Below are 13,166 nucleotides of genomic sequence, written 5' to 3'. Positions count from 1 at the left end.
TGGCTTCAAGTTACTTTTCCAGGTCCATGAGCAACTGCAATAAAAACGAGCTTGGGGCAGAAAACCAATGGAATTGATGATGATGAGTCTAGTATGTGTGTGCCCATAGAGGACAGGAAACTCAGCCTAGAAACATGCGCAATGTGGGGCCACTGAGCAGATAAATTATGACTCCCGTTTCAACGTTCATTTCTTTTATAAAGTAAGGTTCATTGTTGCAACGGAAGGAAGACCTAGACTACTGGGGTTTCAGAGATAATGGGTCCGATGATCGACCGGTTCAACCTGTCGCACCTCCCTTGGCTAAGCCACCGAGAGAAATTGTATAGCAGAAACATCATCCACCGGGTCGGATCATAGCTTACCTCGCCAATGCCATCTGTATCCCGATCTAAGGCTGCTTGTTGGCAATGGCGGGAGTTTTCCCATATGTGCTTTCGCTGTTCACGGAGAGGGCATTACGCTGATTAAATGAGATGGAAGCTTTTACCCGGGGCTTCGGGCTGTCGTTCACGGGCTCCGGCCTCGGCAGCGTCCCGTCTGATATTGCAAGACCAAACGTCCCTACCTATGTACAGTTGGCTGTCGGGATGAGAAAGATACTCTATCCTACTTGCGTAACGGATTAATGACCTGGAGAAAGAAGGAAAGAATGAATAGCATAACCCTATACACACCACCTTACTTATGCCAGGCGTGAACGGAGTCAGGTTGTTTTATTTAGGAAGTCATTGAGAAAAGGGGCTTAAATCCGGCTGGCCCGGAGATAACGGCTGGCCAATTGGCTCGCTTGCTGAGGACTCAGCATTATCGGTGACGAAACAGGACGGACAGCTTTATTGCGTCAATCCCTTCAGACGCTAGTTGCTATGCAGAGCTCCGACATTCGATACTAATGATGGTTGTGTGTACACACTAATAGATAGGTCTACTTATCCCATTAGCCTTACGGATACCTTAAGAGAGTCGACCTGATAAGATTAGCTATTCCACTACGGTTATACTAAAGTTTGTCGCTAGATCAACGTTAACTCCCCGTTTATTCTACGTTAAATGAATAGCGTATAAGTGATTAGTAGGTGGTTATCCCACTGCGTATAGTTGAATCATAGTTGATGCGTGCGTTAAGTGATCAGATTCAGCCTTAACTCCTACGGTAATACCTAAAACAAAACATTATACCCATGAAAGGAAATCCGCTATCCGACAACTACCTAGTTAGGGTTCTGGTCAATATCAGCCTCCTCGATTCATTCCAGAATACCCCAGTCATAGGAGACATGGGCCCATCGTGGTCGATGCCAATTTCATTGCTTTGGCACCCCCGTTTTATATCATCTGGAATGGTCCGGTTGATATAACTCTTCCACTGTGCACCCTCGGGGGGTATAGCATCTCCTGCTGCAATCCATACCATCACCTCATCCCGAATAGAATCCTCCAATGCCCTTTCCGCCGGTGTAACAACCATAGGATCAGCACCGCTAGGAGCTGGAGCCGAGGGATTCGCACCGGGAGCGGCAACGGGTGAGTGAAGCGGTCCCGGATGAGACGAACCTGGCTGGTCTGACGTATATCCAAGGGAGCGAAATGGCAAGTTCCAGTTTTGTGCTTCCAATGAGAGGAAGTGTATAGCAGTGACCTCTGAATCACAGTTTCCCTCGCTAATGCCATCTGTGACTTCGTTGCTCGCAGATAGGGCATCAAGCCGATCAGATGAGGTGATTGAGCTCGAAGTGGCCGTTGTTCCATCTGGCCTGGTCGGTGATGATGGTACTCTGCATACCTGGTACATCTCTTTGGAGGACTGATATCGCGTGTGCTGCTGAAGGTATTCCACAATGCCAGTGTAGCCTTGTTCGTTTGCCGCAACTAATGCTCCGTCCAGGCCTGTCGCGCCGGGGATACCGCTGAGGCCCCCAGCCTTGACCAGCAAATGTACCATGTCCAAGCGTCCCATTTCGGCAGCTATATCCACGGCTTGATATTCGTTCCTCTCACTGAGAGGGCCTTGCTTTGCATTTACATCAGCTCCGTGCTCCAGAAGCGATGTCACAACTCCCAAATACCCCTTCACACGCTGCTAGCTGCAGGGCAGTCTTACCCCACTGAGTAGGCGATGCGTTCACATCCGCTTCTTTTCCAAGTAGAAATTGAATGATGCGAAGGCCTTCGGAGTTGTATATTCCGTGATCACAAGCGACCTGTAAGGCGTTGTTGTATTCGGGCTGCTGTGTGTCTTGTTGGAGAGGCGGAAGCGAGTCTATCCGCAGGTTGACATCAGCGCCCCTTTCCACGAGTCGCATTACCAACGTAGTACGGGATTTTACAATGGCGTACATCAATGCAGAAAGGCTCGACAAAATTCCGCAGCTGTTAATGTCTATGCCAGCATCTAATATTGCGTATATGTTGTCGTCTGAGTTGTCCACGCGATTCAATAATGACAAGAGAGATTCTTGCTTGAACTCTAAAGCGGAGAAATAACGGGGACCCATAAGTCCAAAGAGTTTCCAGAAAATGACCATGGACTCTTGTCGAGCTTCTTGGGACAATCCAGAAGAATACATTTGTCTGTAATAAACATAAATGAGGGAGGCCTCAAGGGTGGATATACCTTGCGAGGTGGTTGCGTATATGTCAGCACCGTTCTCAAGGAGAAGGTTGACGATTCTCGAGCGGTCCCCGTGTGCATTAAGTAATGCTTCGTGAAGCATGGTAGTGTCACCGATATTATCACCAATAACCTCGATATCACCGATATCGTCAATGTTAACGATATCATGAAGGAAATAAAAGGCATAATTCGTCCGACGAAAATGAATGGACTTGTACTCCATTGCGGATCAGGTAAGAGGCTGTGGCAAAGTTGCAGCCTTGCCGTAGCGCATTTATGGAGTGTGTTGCAATCATCCACCCCTCTCTCAAAAGAAATGTCGAGTTGTTCGAGTCTGTCACGTAGTACGTAGTCAGGCTTGAAGCTTGCGATATGCTCAATCCACGGGCTTATTTGACCGGATCTCTGATTGTTGGAATAGTCGGGTCTGAGAGGAACGAGAGCTGCCAATGTGAAAAGCGCTGACGGTATAATAATTGTGACGCCCGCATTAAAGAGCACCAGGAGTGTGAGGTTTCGCCTCTTTTCTAGCTCGGGATACTCCGACTCTGGTGCGACGCGTTTACGCATCATGCATCGAAGTAACGGGAATCTTGCTATGTTGGCTCCATAACCCATTAGTATGCGAAGAGCTGTTGGGTTCCGTTGTAGAGCCGCCCGGTGAACCGGGCTCCATAGATAACGCTCTACGTCCGAGGAACTCGCCACGAGCGTATCCACGTTGGGATTGACGCCGAACTGAAGCAAGCATTCCAATACAGTCAAGGCTTCCCAGTGGGCAGCTTCCGATAAAGCAATTTGAAGCAGCGCTTCTTTTATCATCGGCTCTGGTAATGGGGCAGATTACAGATATTATTGAAGTTCGAAGGGGCCTCCTTCAGCGGCTAGGAAGTTACCCGAAACAGTGACGGAGTTCTGAGCCCACTGACTCTTTCGTGCGATAAATTCATAAATTTCTCTGTTGGCCCCTCCGTCCGAGAAAAGAACGCGATCAACCAAGAGTCTGGGCTTGCCAGGAACATGCAAGCCCCAGGGCTTCGTCCCGAATGCCATATTAGTTTCTGATGCTTCAGGCAGGAAATCGACTCTCAGACCCAAGTTGATGAGTACTTCCACAAATCGGAGAGAAGGGGTTTGCCCGGTTTTTGGATCCTTTATTGCCACCAGACAGAGCAGACTATTCCCGTACATCTCGTCAAACATGCCACATTGGCAGTTGCCAGCAGTGATCAAGAATTCCATCATCTCAACGTCGCGGTTCGTCGCGGCTTGTTTAAGGGCACAGTTAGTCCAGTAGCTGTGCCAGTTACGCTCATAGACTGGATGCAGAAGTAGCCGGTCGAAGTGGGCGTTTGGTGACACTCCAGCTTTCAGCAAGCACGACACAGAATTCATAGCGCGGCCGAATCCCAAATCGATGGCCATTGTGAAATACCCGGAGTGACGAGACCGCATTAAACGGGCATCGTCAATCGCAAGACCAATCTCAATTAAGACGACAAATGCTTTGCCGTGCTTCAGGCTCCATGAAGCAAGAACGGAGTTTTCCCACACGGCTAGTACAGTCGAAAGCTCAAGGCGAAAGAACGCCATCAGCAATTTCATTTCCGCAACTAACCCAACCCAATCCAGGAAGTCGTGCTGCACCTCGAGATCCCGGATGTTGTTCGAAAACACGTAGCATGCTTTCATCAAAATTCCAAAGTACTCATCGGTGCCGGGAAACCTTTTCAGCTGTCCCGTGCTATTCCGGAATGATCTGTCCGCGATGTCAAACACTTGATGCTGGTGCTGGGTAGTGATACGATCCGTTGGCTGAAACGGATGTGCTGCGACCGTACCGGTTACCTAACGACTCTCGGCGTTAGTATTACTCTCTTTGGAATAAAAGGAATGTCTCAGGGGGGGGAATGGCAACTCCTCGAATAAACGGTGAATCCATCCCCCCTGAGACACTGGGATAACGAGGAATCACGGTTTGAATAGGAAGGGACAATCGTACAGAGTCGTTTACCAGCTGCGAGACGTTTTTTATGGCGCCTGTGGAAGAGGTACCACCGTAGTTAGGAAAAAGGGTTGATACCCCTGAAATACACATCCGTCAACACTGGGACTCAAAACAAGGATCAATGACAACTTACAAAACTCCTTTATCTTGTTAGCAAACTGGTTGAAAGGTGAATTCGTTCGTATTTCAAGTACGGCCTGGATGCTCAAAGGACCATTCTTAGGTCTCGGCGATATACTGTTGCTGCCTGTCGGTAGGGTTAAGGGTGCTGCACTGGTGATTTTCTTCGACGGGTCCGCCATTGCCGCCATCTGGATGTACGCCATTTCATCCGGACCAAGTGTCCGTGGCGAAAGCCAAAGTGGCGTTCGAACGCGAAAGCCATCGCGCAGGATTGGAGTTCTCGCTACTCTGGCTGATTAGTGCCATCCCGGGAAAGTATTTTGAGCATGATAGGGCACACCTCTTCTAATGTGGACAGGGCGACTGTATCTTTTTGCGGCTTTGGTGATACGTTTCTGATTAATGACTTGGCCGTGTAAGACCACTTCACTCCGCTTTAAAGCCCGCGCTCGGTTCTCCATATGGCGCTGGATGGCAAGCCAGTCATCCTTGGTCAGGTTTTTGGCGAGTCTGAGCACATCGCGAAGCACGACTTCGTATGTAATGAGCCTTCGCTTTCTCAGTGCGACTATTCGAAGAGGATCACTTCTGATATTCATGGTCTTACTTGAATACAGGCCAACCAGGCCGTTTTTCCATCGACTCCTTGACTTGTTTCAAAGACTGATTCTTGACCAAGTACAGGTCACGTAGCTGAGCCTCGTGTTGATGCCAGATTCCGAAGTCCTGAAGCTCCGGTGCACATCGGGTAGGTTTGGCCATTGCGGCGGCAGGGATGGATTGCATACTGACTGGGAGAGGACAGATGTATATGATGCCCGTGATTAAAGGGACGATGGATTTATAGTTGTCTGGCTTTGCTTGGGTTCTTACACCCCATTAGAGAATTGCTGAGCAGAGAATGGTCAGGCTGCCCAGTCGTTCGGTGAGCAGCTTTCACAGCCAACCAGACGTAGGCGATTGTAATGGTCTGCAGTCGATGCGTAGTGCGGCATTGCCTGCTGGCTATTTCCACAATCTGCCCAATAGCCTTTCATAACGGAAGCCACGCATCCCATCAACCCCTCACACCTGCATAAGAGGTAGGCATCAAAGACTGTCAAGAGGAATCAGCAAAAGTCGAGGTACCCAAACAAAGAATTCATTAGGCTGTGGACACGTCCTACACTTCCTTCCCAACTGTGCCTGCTTCAGATAATGCCTGATGCTCGGCATGTAGCCTCACCTTAATGCGATTTAGAAGTAATCGGGTTAACGGTCTTATTATCTGGCTACCCTTACATGTGGAATGCTATCATCTAAGGGGCGTATCCTATCAAGAAGGCGCCCAATACGCCAAGGGCCGCGGTGTAGCATACATTAACCCCAAGCATCCTCTTCTCGGCCTTGGGATGTCCGTACAAGACTTTGAAGTCGGCTATGCCCGTCCAGGTCCAGCAGAGAAAGAAGGCTCCCAACGACTTGTGCTCGCCCAGAAGTACCATAATCCAGACGAACATCCCGGCCCCAAGATTTCTTCCGGTCGCCGCGGGCATTAGTATCGATGCCTCCGGTGTGGCGGATCCGAGGCCAAACATTTCCACTACTTAAAGCATTACTCTTAGCCAAGGGAGCTCAAAGACCATGGAGGGCGAAAGTTGTGTTTGTTCACTTACGTTTGGGGGTGCTTATGAAGGACCCCAGGACCCCGGTGTAGATCAAGGCCGAGCCGACAACCAGACATAAGCCATCAAGCAGGTACGGGACGTACGATGTCAAAGTCTCTGTAGCCATCTTCTGAGGATTGTCTGAAGGATATTTTGCTCACGGGGTGTGTTTAAGAACTCATGTCTCTAAACACTTGTTATATACTGGTTCCCGGACTGTTCGGGGTCGGTGATAAGCCCCCTTACAGTATATTTCAATTGTCCGATCGGATTAGGCCAAGGCCCTCTTTTCGTTCCAAGCACTCTTAACTCCATTACCATTCACTTGCATCTCCCTTCTCCTTCTTGGGCACTGTACGGCCCACCATACGCTCTTCGTCTGTGATACTCACTCCCTTGTAGTCATATACCACCATTAGCATGATTTTACCCTCCGCACCCCCGAGTGCTATCTCGAGTTTTTCGATATCATCCGTTAACACTTTAATCTTCATATTAAAGGGTCCCTACTCGTAGTTGATGATAGTACCAGGTACCGAAACAGTCAAGATCTGGTTGTTGGCGACCGGTATTGCCGAAGATATGGCATTTCGCATCGTCTGGTGGGACTTGTGAGCAAGTGTGCGTTATGCAGGTGGGTGAATTGGGAGGAATAGCCCTTACCTCGGAGGCGAGCTTCATGGCCCCGAGAGCCTTTGATGCCTCATCCCTCTGGTCTGTAGCCATCGTCACCGGAAGTGTTGGGATGGATGAAAGTAGGTGAAGGCTTGAGAACAGGATATCTTATGGAAAGGTTACAGACACAGGAGGATAATCTTGGCTAAGTACAACCTAGAAGGCGATGATTAGAAATATTATATATCTGCACTCGTAGCTTAATGAGGGATTCAACACATATGGTCAGGGTCTGGCTCAACCTCTGATACCGTAATTAGTTTCCAAAATTCATGAGGTCGAAGACTAGATCATCTTATCAAGGGCGATCCTAATGTGCCACATTTCAACAGGATGATAATAGTGTAGTCTAGAGGTTCTAGATATTCAGCCAACGGTGGAGTGGCAATTGGTTGGTGAATCTCTACAGCGCCAACTTGCTGGGTACAAGTCGATAGCTGGATAGCTCAAAGAAGGCGGATTTCAGCTGAAGGCTGAAGAAGGCTGGAACAGGCTCTGTTACTCGTGTCTGAGATCGGCCATGATAAAAATTCAACCGAAGCCACTGTGTAATGATCATTCGCAGAAAGCTCAATATTGACAGAATAGTCCAATTTCTCCCTCACAGTAGAGTTTCGGCTGCTTGGGCTGGACCAGGCATGTCTCATCAAAACCAAAAACGGAAAACGGTAGGGCAGCTGGCTGGGCTAGGCAGGGCTGAGAGCTCTTCACTCAAAAGGGATACTCACTTTTTCCGGATGTGAAATTCCAAGATGTAAGCAAGGAATCAAGCTTGGCGAGCTTTATGGGATAATTTCCGTACTCAAAACATGCGGAGAAACGTCCGTTGACATTGGAAGTGATGTATAAAAACGCCCCTTATGGCACCTAATAACACTGCTGCGGGTGCATATCACCCGTTATCCCTTTTGGTTATTATGTATAACGTACCTCATAAGCGAGCTGCGTATATAAGCGAGCTGCGTATTTTTTATTATTAAGTTTTATAAGTTATAAATTAATTTAATTATAACGTTTAAAATTAATTAAATATATTAATAATTATTATTTTTAAAGGTTTTTATATTATTTTAATAAGTACGCGTATTATACCCGGGCTTTTCGTAATTTTTATAGCGTTATAAGCGTGTTTTAAACGTTCTCGTATAATTAATTTTTCGACGCGATTCGTTTTATAACTGTTTATTAATATTTTTTTAAAACTATAAGTCTTTTTTAGCTTATATACGAAGTGATCCTTTATCTTATAGCCCTTTTTTTTATACGGCGGCGCCGGCTAAGTATTTTATTTATTTTTCGAAGTATCGCGTTCTTATCTTTTAAAAGAGTAACTCGGTATATAATTTACGTTATAACCTTTATAATTTAATTAAAACTAGTTAAAATAAATATCGAAAAGTTATTTTAATATTATACGATACGGTTTCGAATATATTCGGTTTTAGACTAGGCTTTAATCGAGTTATTTAAGGGTTTTAATTTTTAAGGGATAAATAGGCCTGAAGATATCCCCGGAGGTATTATTATTATTATTAATAGTACGCCGTAGGCCGAAGGCTTTCGGTATATTTATTTAGTTTTTTATGTAATAAACCGTGCCGAAGCTAGATTAAAAATATACGTTATTAATATTATAAAATCTATTTTACGTATTCGATGTTATTATATTAGTTTTTATTTATTAGTTTAGCGACCTTTATTTTAGGGCTTAAAGAGATTATTTAGGTTTAAGTGGTCCCCCGATCTTTATTACTAGTTTATATAGCGGCAGTTAACCGGTTTATAAGAGTTATTTAGTAATTAATTTCGCCGTATTTTTTTTTATAGTAAACGTTATTAGATCGCGACGAGTTTATAATAGATTAAGTATTAGTTATTTTATTAGCTATTTTTAGTTTTTTTTAAAAATTTTATAATATAGAATTAAATATTTAATTATTTCCCGCCTTTTATCGTAATTATATAGCGGCGTCGGGACGTTTAGAACCCGGTAGGTAAATAAGAATAATTTAAATCTTATTCTTTTAGTGCGTATTTATATTAAATCCGACGCTTCGTATTTAAATATATTGTTATAATGACGGTACGCTTTTTAGTTTAGTAGTAACTTTATAATTAATTTATAGCGGCTTTGCGTTAGAATAACGGCGTAAAACTATTTTTATTCTTATTTTTTTAAAGCGTTTATTCGACCGTTTAACCGCTTAATTAATATTTAATTAATACTAATTAATCGTTACTTAGTTATAAAGTCGTAGAGGCTTTATTAATAGCCCCTTAGGGTTTTTTTTATCTTTTCCTTTTTACGCTACGTTCTTTATTAATAATTTCTACCGCTTTTATATAAACGTTACGTAAAAGCTGCAGCTTTTTAATAATTTTTATATATATTTCGAAACTAGCTGCCCCTTGTATTTAAATAAAGGTTAAGGGGAGGAACTACCGCTTTAATCTCTAAGTAACGTTAAGGGGTCGCCTTGTATACCCTTATTACGGTCCGGAGACAGGAGTTTTAAATTATTATAAAGCTACGGACTGGCCCTTTTTCTATATCGGCCACTTTGTGCCAAGCCGACGCTCCGTATACGAGTACGTTGCGTATTACCTTCGTATAGAGCTCTTTCGCCCTTCGTACCGAACATCCCCACGCTGATACTACGAGCCTGGTAAGAGTTAATATCTGGGTTACTATTTTCGCTTTAATTTTAGAGATATAGTCCTTCCATTGTAGTTTCCGATGGAGCCATACGCCGAGGAATCTCGCAGAGCTTACCGGCGAGATAGCAGCGTCCCCGAGTCGTACTTGCAGCGTACAAGCTTCTCGCGCTCGAGTAAAATGGATAAGCTCGCTCCCCCGGAGGTATTAAAGTGTGAAGTTTTATATTTAATTATAAAATAATATATTCCGGATTATACGGAACGAGTCTTATTTTTTAAAAGCCTCCTTATATATTCGAAACGATAAAAGTCGCCTAGAACGCTTTTAAAAACGCTGGTAAGAAGTCCTTTTTAAAGATATAAGTAATATATGCTCGTATAAAACCTTTAATTTTTTTCCCGTACGCTTTTTTTAATATACGAAAATAGCCGATATTAAGAGGCTAGAGCTTATGTAACGAATAAAAAGGTATATAGAGTATAATAATCGAGTTCTTTTCGTAATAAAGCTTAAAAGTTATTAAGTAGTAGCTTTCGTAGCCGTTTAAGACTAAGAGGCGATAATAACCTTTCGTATAAGACTTAGTATATTAATTAAAGTATCGAATTTAGTTCTCGCTTCTTTTATTTATAGTTTAGCTATTTTTAATAATTACGATTACTTAGTCCTTCGGTAATAGGCTATTTTTATATTAGGAAGAGAAGTGCGTTTTCTCGGTAAAAATAATATACGAAGGGATGGCGTAACTATTTAATCCGATGCCTTAAATAATTATAACCTATTCCCGGTTTTTTTATTATATTACCCTAGGCTTTTCCTTTTATATTTTATATTTATTAATTATATTCTATACGAAAATAAATTACGCGCGATACGCGTTAAGATCTTTATAAAAGATTTTTTAATAATCGATTCTTCGGTTAAAACGCGTCCGGAGGTTTAGTTATTATCGTATAAAGTTAAAGGCTTAGTTAACGCCGACGCGTCCCGCGTCGCGTAAACTAAATAATCGATTCGCTATATCTTCTATATTACTTAACCGGGGAAAAAACGATCCCGTATTTAAATTAATAATATATCGAATAATTAATTCTTTTTTAAAATTAGAAAGCTTTCGAAAGTTTATAAAAAATTCGGATCGTAATTAAATTCCGCGTCGTTAACTACGTAACGTTAATTTTAAAATATAATATATCGTTATAGCTTTTCGTATATTTAATTTCGGGTTATTTTAAAACGTTTAAAACGTTAAATTAAACCTTTTTTCTTTATTTTTTAATTCTATACTTATTAAAAAAGAAAAGTTAGTATAAAATTAATTATAAGAAAATTAATTAAAAATGCGTAGCTCGCTTATATGCGTAGCTCGCTTATGGGGTACGTTAATTTAGAATAACTGTTTATACAACTTGAGATAACTATGGGAGGAATTTGAAATGACAGTATAATCTAGAACAACTGTATAGATTGAGACAACTGAGCTTGATTTGCAACTAAAGTAGCCCCTTTTTAACCTATGGATCCCATGCACATTTGTCACCAGCGTAGCAGTGGTGGGGAACCTGCACCATCTGGTTCGACGCCTTGTTTCACGGGTAAAGTATATAGACTGACCCCTCACGCATTGTAGTAGCGGGTGCTCATATCTATGCGATGCCGAAGAAGGCAATGTCCATAGACTCATGTACCGGAACAGTGTGGCCTACTCCGGCACCGCTGTAGCCGACCAGCTTGGCCGTGGTCGAGGTTCCGTCGCCGTAGATGGTCTGGGTGTATCCGCTCTGGGGCGTGTTTTGCACCTGCTTGGAAGTTGTCAGGCCGAGGGTGTTGGACCACTGCTTAAGAGATTCCTGGTCTGCAGATTCCGAGTTAGCATACAATACTTGGTGTGGCATTTCTGAACTTACAGTTGGGGTAGCGGAGCGTGTTATCGGCGGTACCGTGCCAGCTGTTTTTGCGGATAATGTATTAGTCTCAGCTCCTGCACGCGAGTGAAAAGGGGAACCTACATCAGCATCCGCGGCCGCTCCCCGGTGTAGCCCGGGTAGTACGAGCGCACGGCGTCGCCCCACTGGGCGGCCGTCTTGGTGGTCTGGCCGTTGGCGCACTGGTTGTTCCAGCCGGGCGGGTCCTGCGTCGCGGTCGAGCCCTGGACGTAGAAGCAGCCGTCGGGCACGCCGCTGTAGGCCGACGCGGCCTTGAAGACGTCCGGGTACGCGCCCGCGAGCACCTCCGTCATCATGGCGCCCGAGCTGCTGCCCGTCACGAAGGTGCGGTTGCGGTCGCCGCCGTAGTTCTTGACGGCGTAGTCCACCATGTTGGCAATGGTCTGGCTGTCGCCGCCGCCGTTGTGGGTCAGGCCTGAGGAAAAGGGGTGGTTGGTTAGTATAGTATTACTGGACAGGTATTGGGTAATTAGGCAACTAACTAGCTGTAGACGCGACGTCGAAGCAGCCGCCGCCCGACTTGGAGTTGGGATAGATGATGATGAAGCCGTGCTGGTCGGCGAGCGGCTGGTAGCGCGTCTCTTGCGAGTAGCCCTGGGCCGAGCCCTGGCAGTGGTGCACGGCGACGACGATGGGCGCGGGCTTGGTGAGCGTCCGCGGCACGTACACATACATGCCAAGCCTAGTAGGGCCGGCATTAAAGCCGCTGACCTGGGTCGGGGACTGGCCGTTGCCGAGGGCGGCAAGCGCAGCCGTGAGGAGGGCGAACTTGAGCTGCATCGTCGTGGTAGATTTAATAGTGGCAGGGGCTATATCAATCAAGCGTTGCTGGTATGCTGAAGGACGAGGCGGTCTCCGATGGTGCACGAGATCAGATCAAACGGAGTAGTTATTCATAGGTTCTTGAGGGAAGAGCTTCTTATAGATTACTTAGTACTCCTAGTCGCATTCCTCCTGAAGTGTTTCCTCCTCTCCGGCACGGCGTTGCACTCAATATCCTCCATTAGGACCGCATTCTCAATTGAGCACTTTTAGTGGTGACGTACTCCACCCCGTTCAAGTTCTGCAGCATGTTCCTTTCCATCGGGAGTTGTTGTCAGGCGCACAGAGTGAGAAACACGCGTGACGTACATGACTAGACGTCAAACCAGTCCGGAGGGCAATGGCGGCTAATATGAGGCCCCAATCTACTGAAGACGGCGGGGTAGCAGCCGGGTATACCCCTCCAAGTTGCCCTCCAACCTTGTTGATCGTCACGCGGAGTGCGGAAGCATCAGGCCCGACCGGGGGCCAAGCCGGCGTGACTGGTGGACTTTTGGGACCTTAATACGGATAAAGTCACTGGCCCCGGTAATAGTGGTCCCTTAATACCTACTTAAAGTCCCTTTGGCCCGGGTTCTGCAAGGAAACGATTCAAACCTAATTGAGTTCGCTTTTCTTTGTCAGTCAATACTCTTGAATCTCTAGCTCCTGAAATGGCCGCTCTTTAGGT

The 13,166-nt window shown here is 45.4% G+C and overlaps 2 protein-coding genes across 2 annotated transcripts; both read right to left on the bottom strand.

Annotated features, from left to right (window-relative positions):
* Positions 1 to 6,046: 6,046 nt before the first annotated feature.
* Positions 6,047 to 6,325, bottom strand: PG994_008493 (uncharacterized protein; the record flags this gene model as incomplete). Its single annotated transcript, XM_066859902.1, has 1 exon — positions 6,047 to 6,325. The coding sequence occupies one exon, from the start codon at positions 6,323 to 6,325 to the stop codon at positions 6,047 to 6,049; it is 279 nt and encodes a 92-aa protein (XP_066713491.1).
* Positions 6,326 to 11,374: 5,049 nt separating this feature from the next.
* PG994_008492 (Acetylxylan esterase A) lies at positions 11,375 to 12,454 on the bottom strand (the record flags this gene model as incomplete). Its single annotated transcript, XM_066859901.1, has 4 exons — positions 11,375 to 11,583; positions 11,636 to 11,676; positions 11,738 to 12,089; positions 12,157 to 12,454. 4 exons carry the CDS (start codon positions 12,452 to 12,454, stop codon positions 11,375 to 11,377), a joined length of 900 nt encoding a protein of 299 aa, XP_066713490.1.
* Between the last annotated feature and the right edge of the window lie 712 nt (positions 12,455 to 13,166).

This window comes from Apiospora phragmitis (assembly GCF_038363925.1).
Source record: "Apiospora phragmitis strain CBS 135458 chromosome Unknown utg000008l:1.0-3514335.0:1.0-3519231.0, whole genome shotgun sequence".
Lineage (NCBI taxonomy): Eukaryota > Fungi > Ascomycota > Sordariomycetes > Amphisphaeriales > Apiosporaceae > Apiospora > Apiospora phragmitis.
The sequence above is the reverse complement of the archived record's forward strand: the minus strand, read 5'-3'. Positions and strand labels throughout refer to the sequence as shown.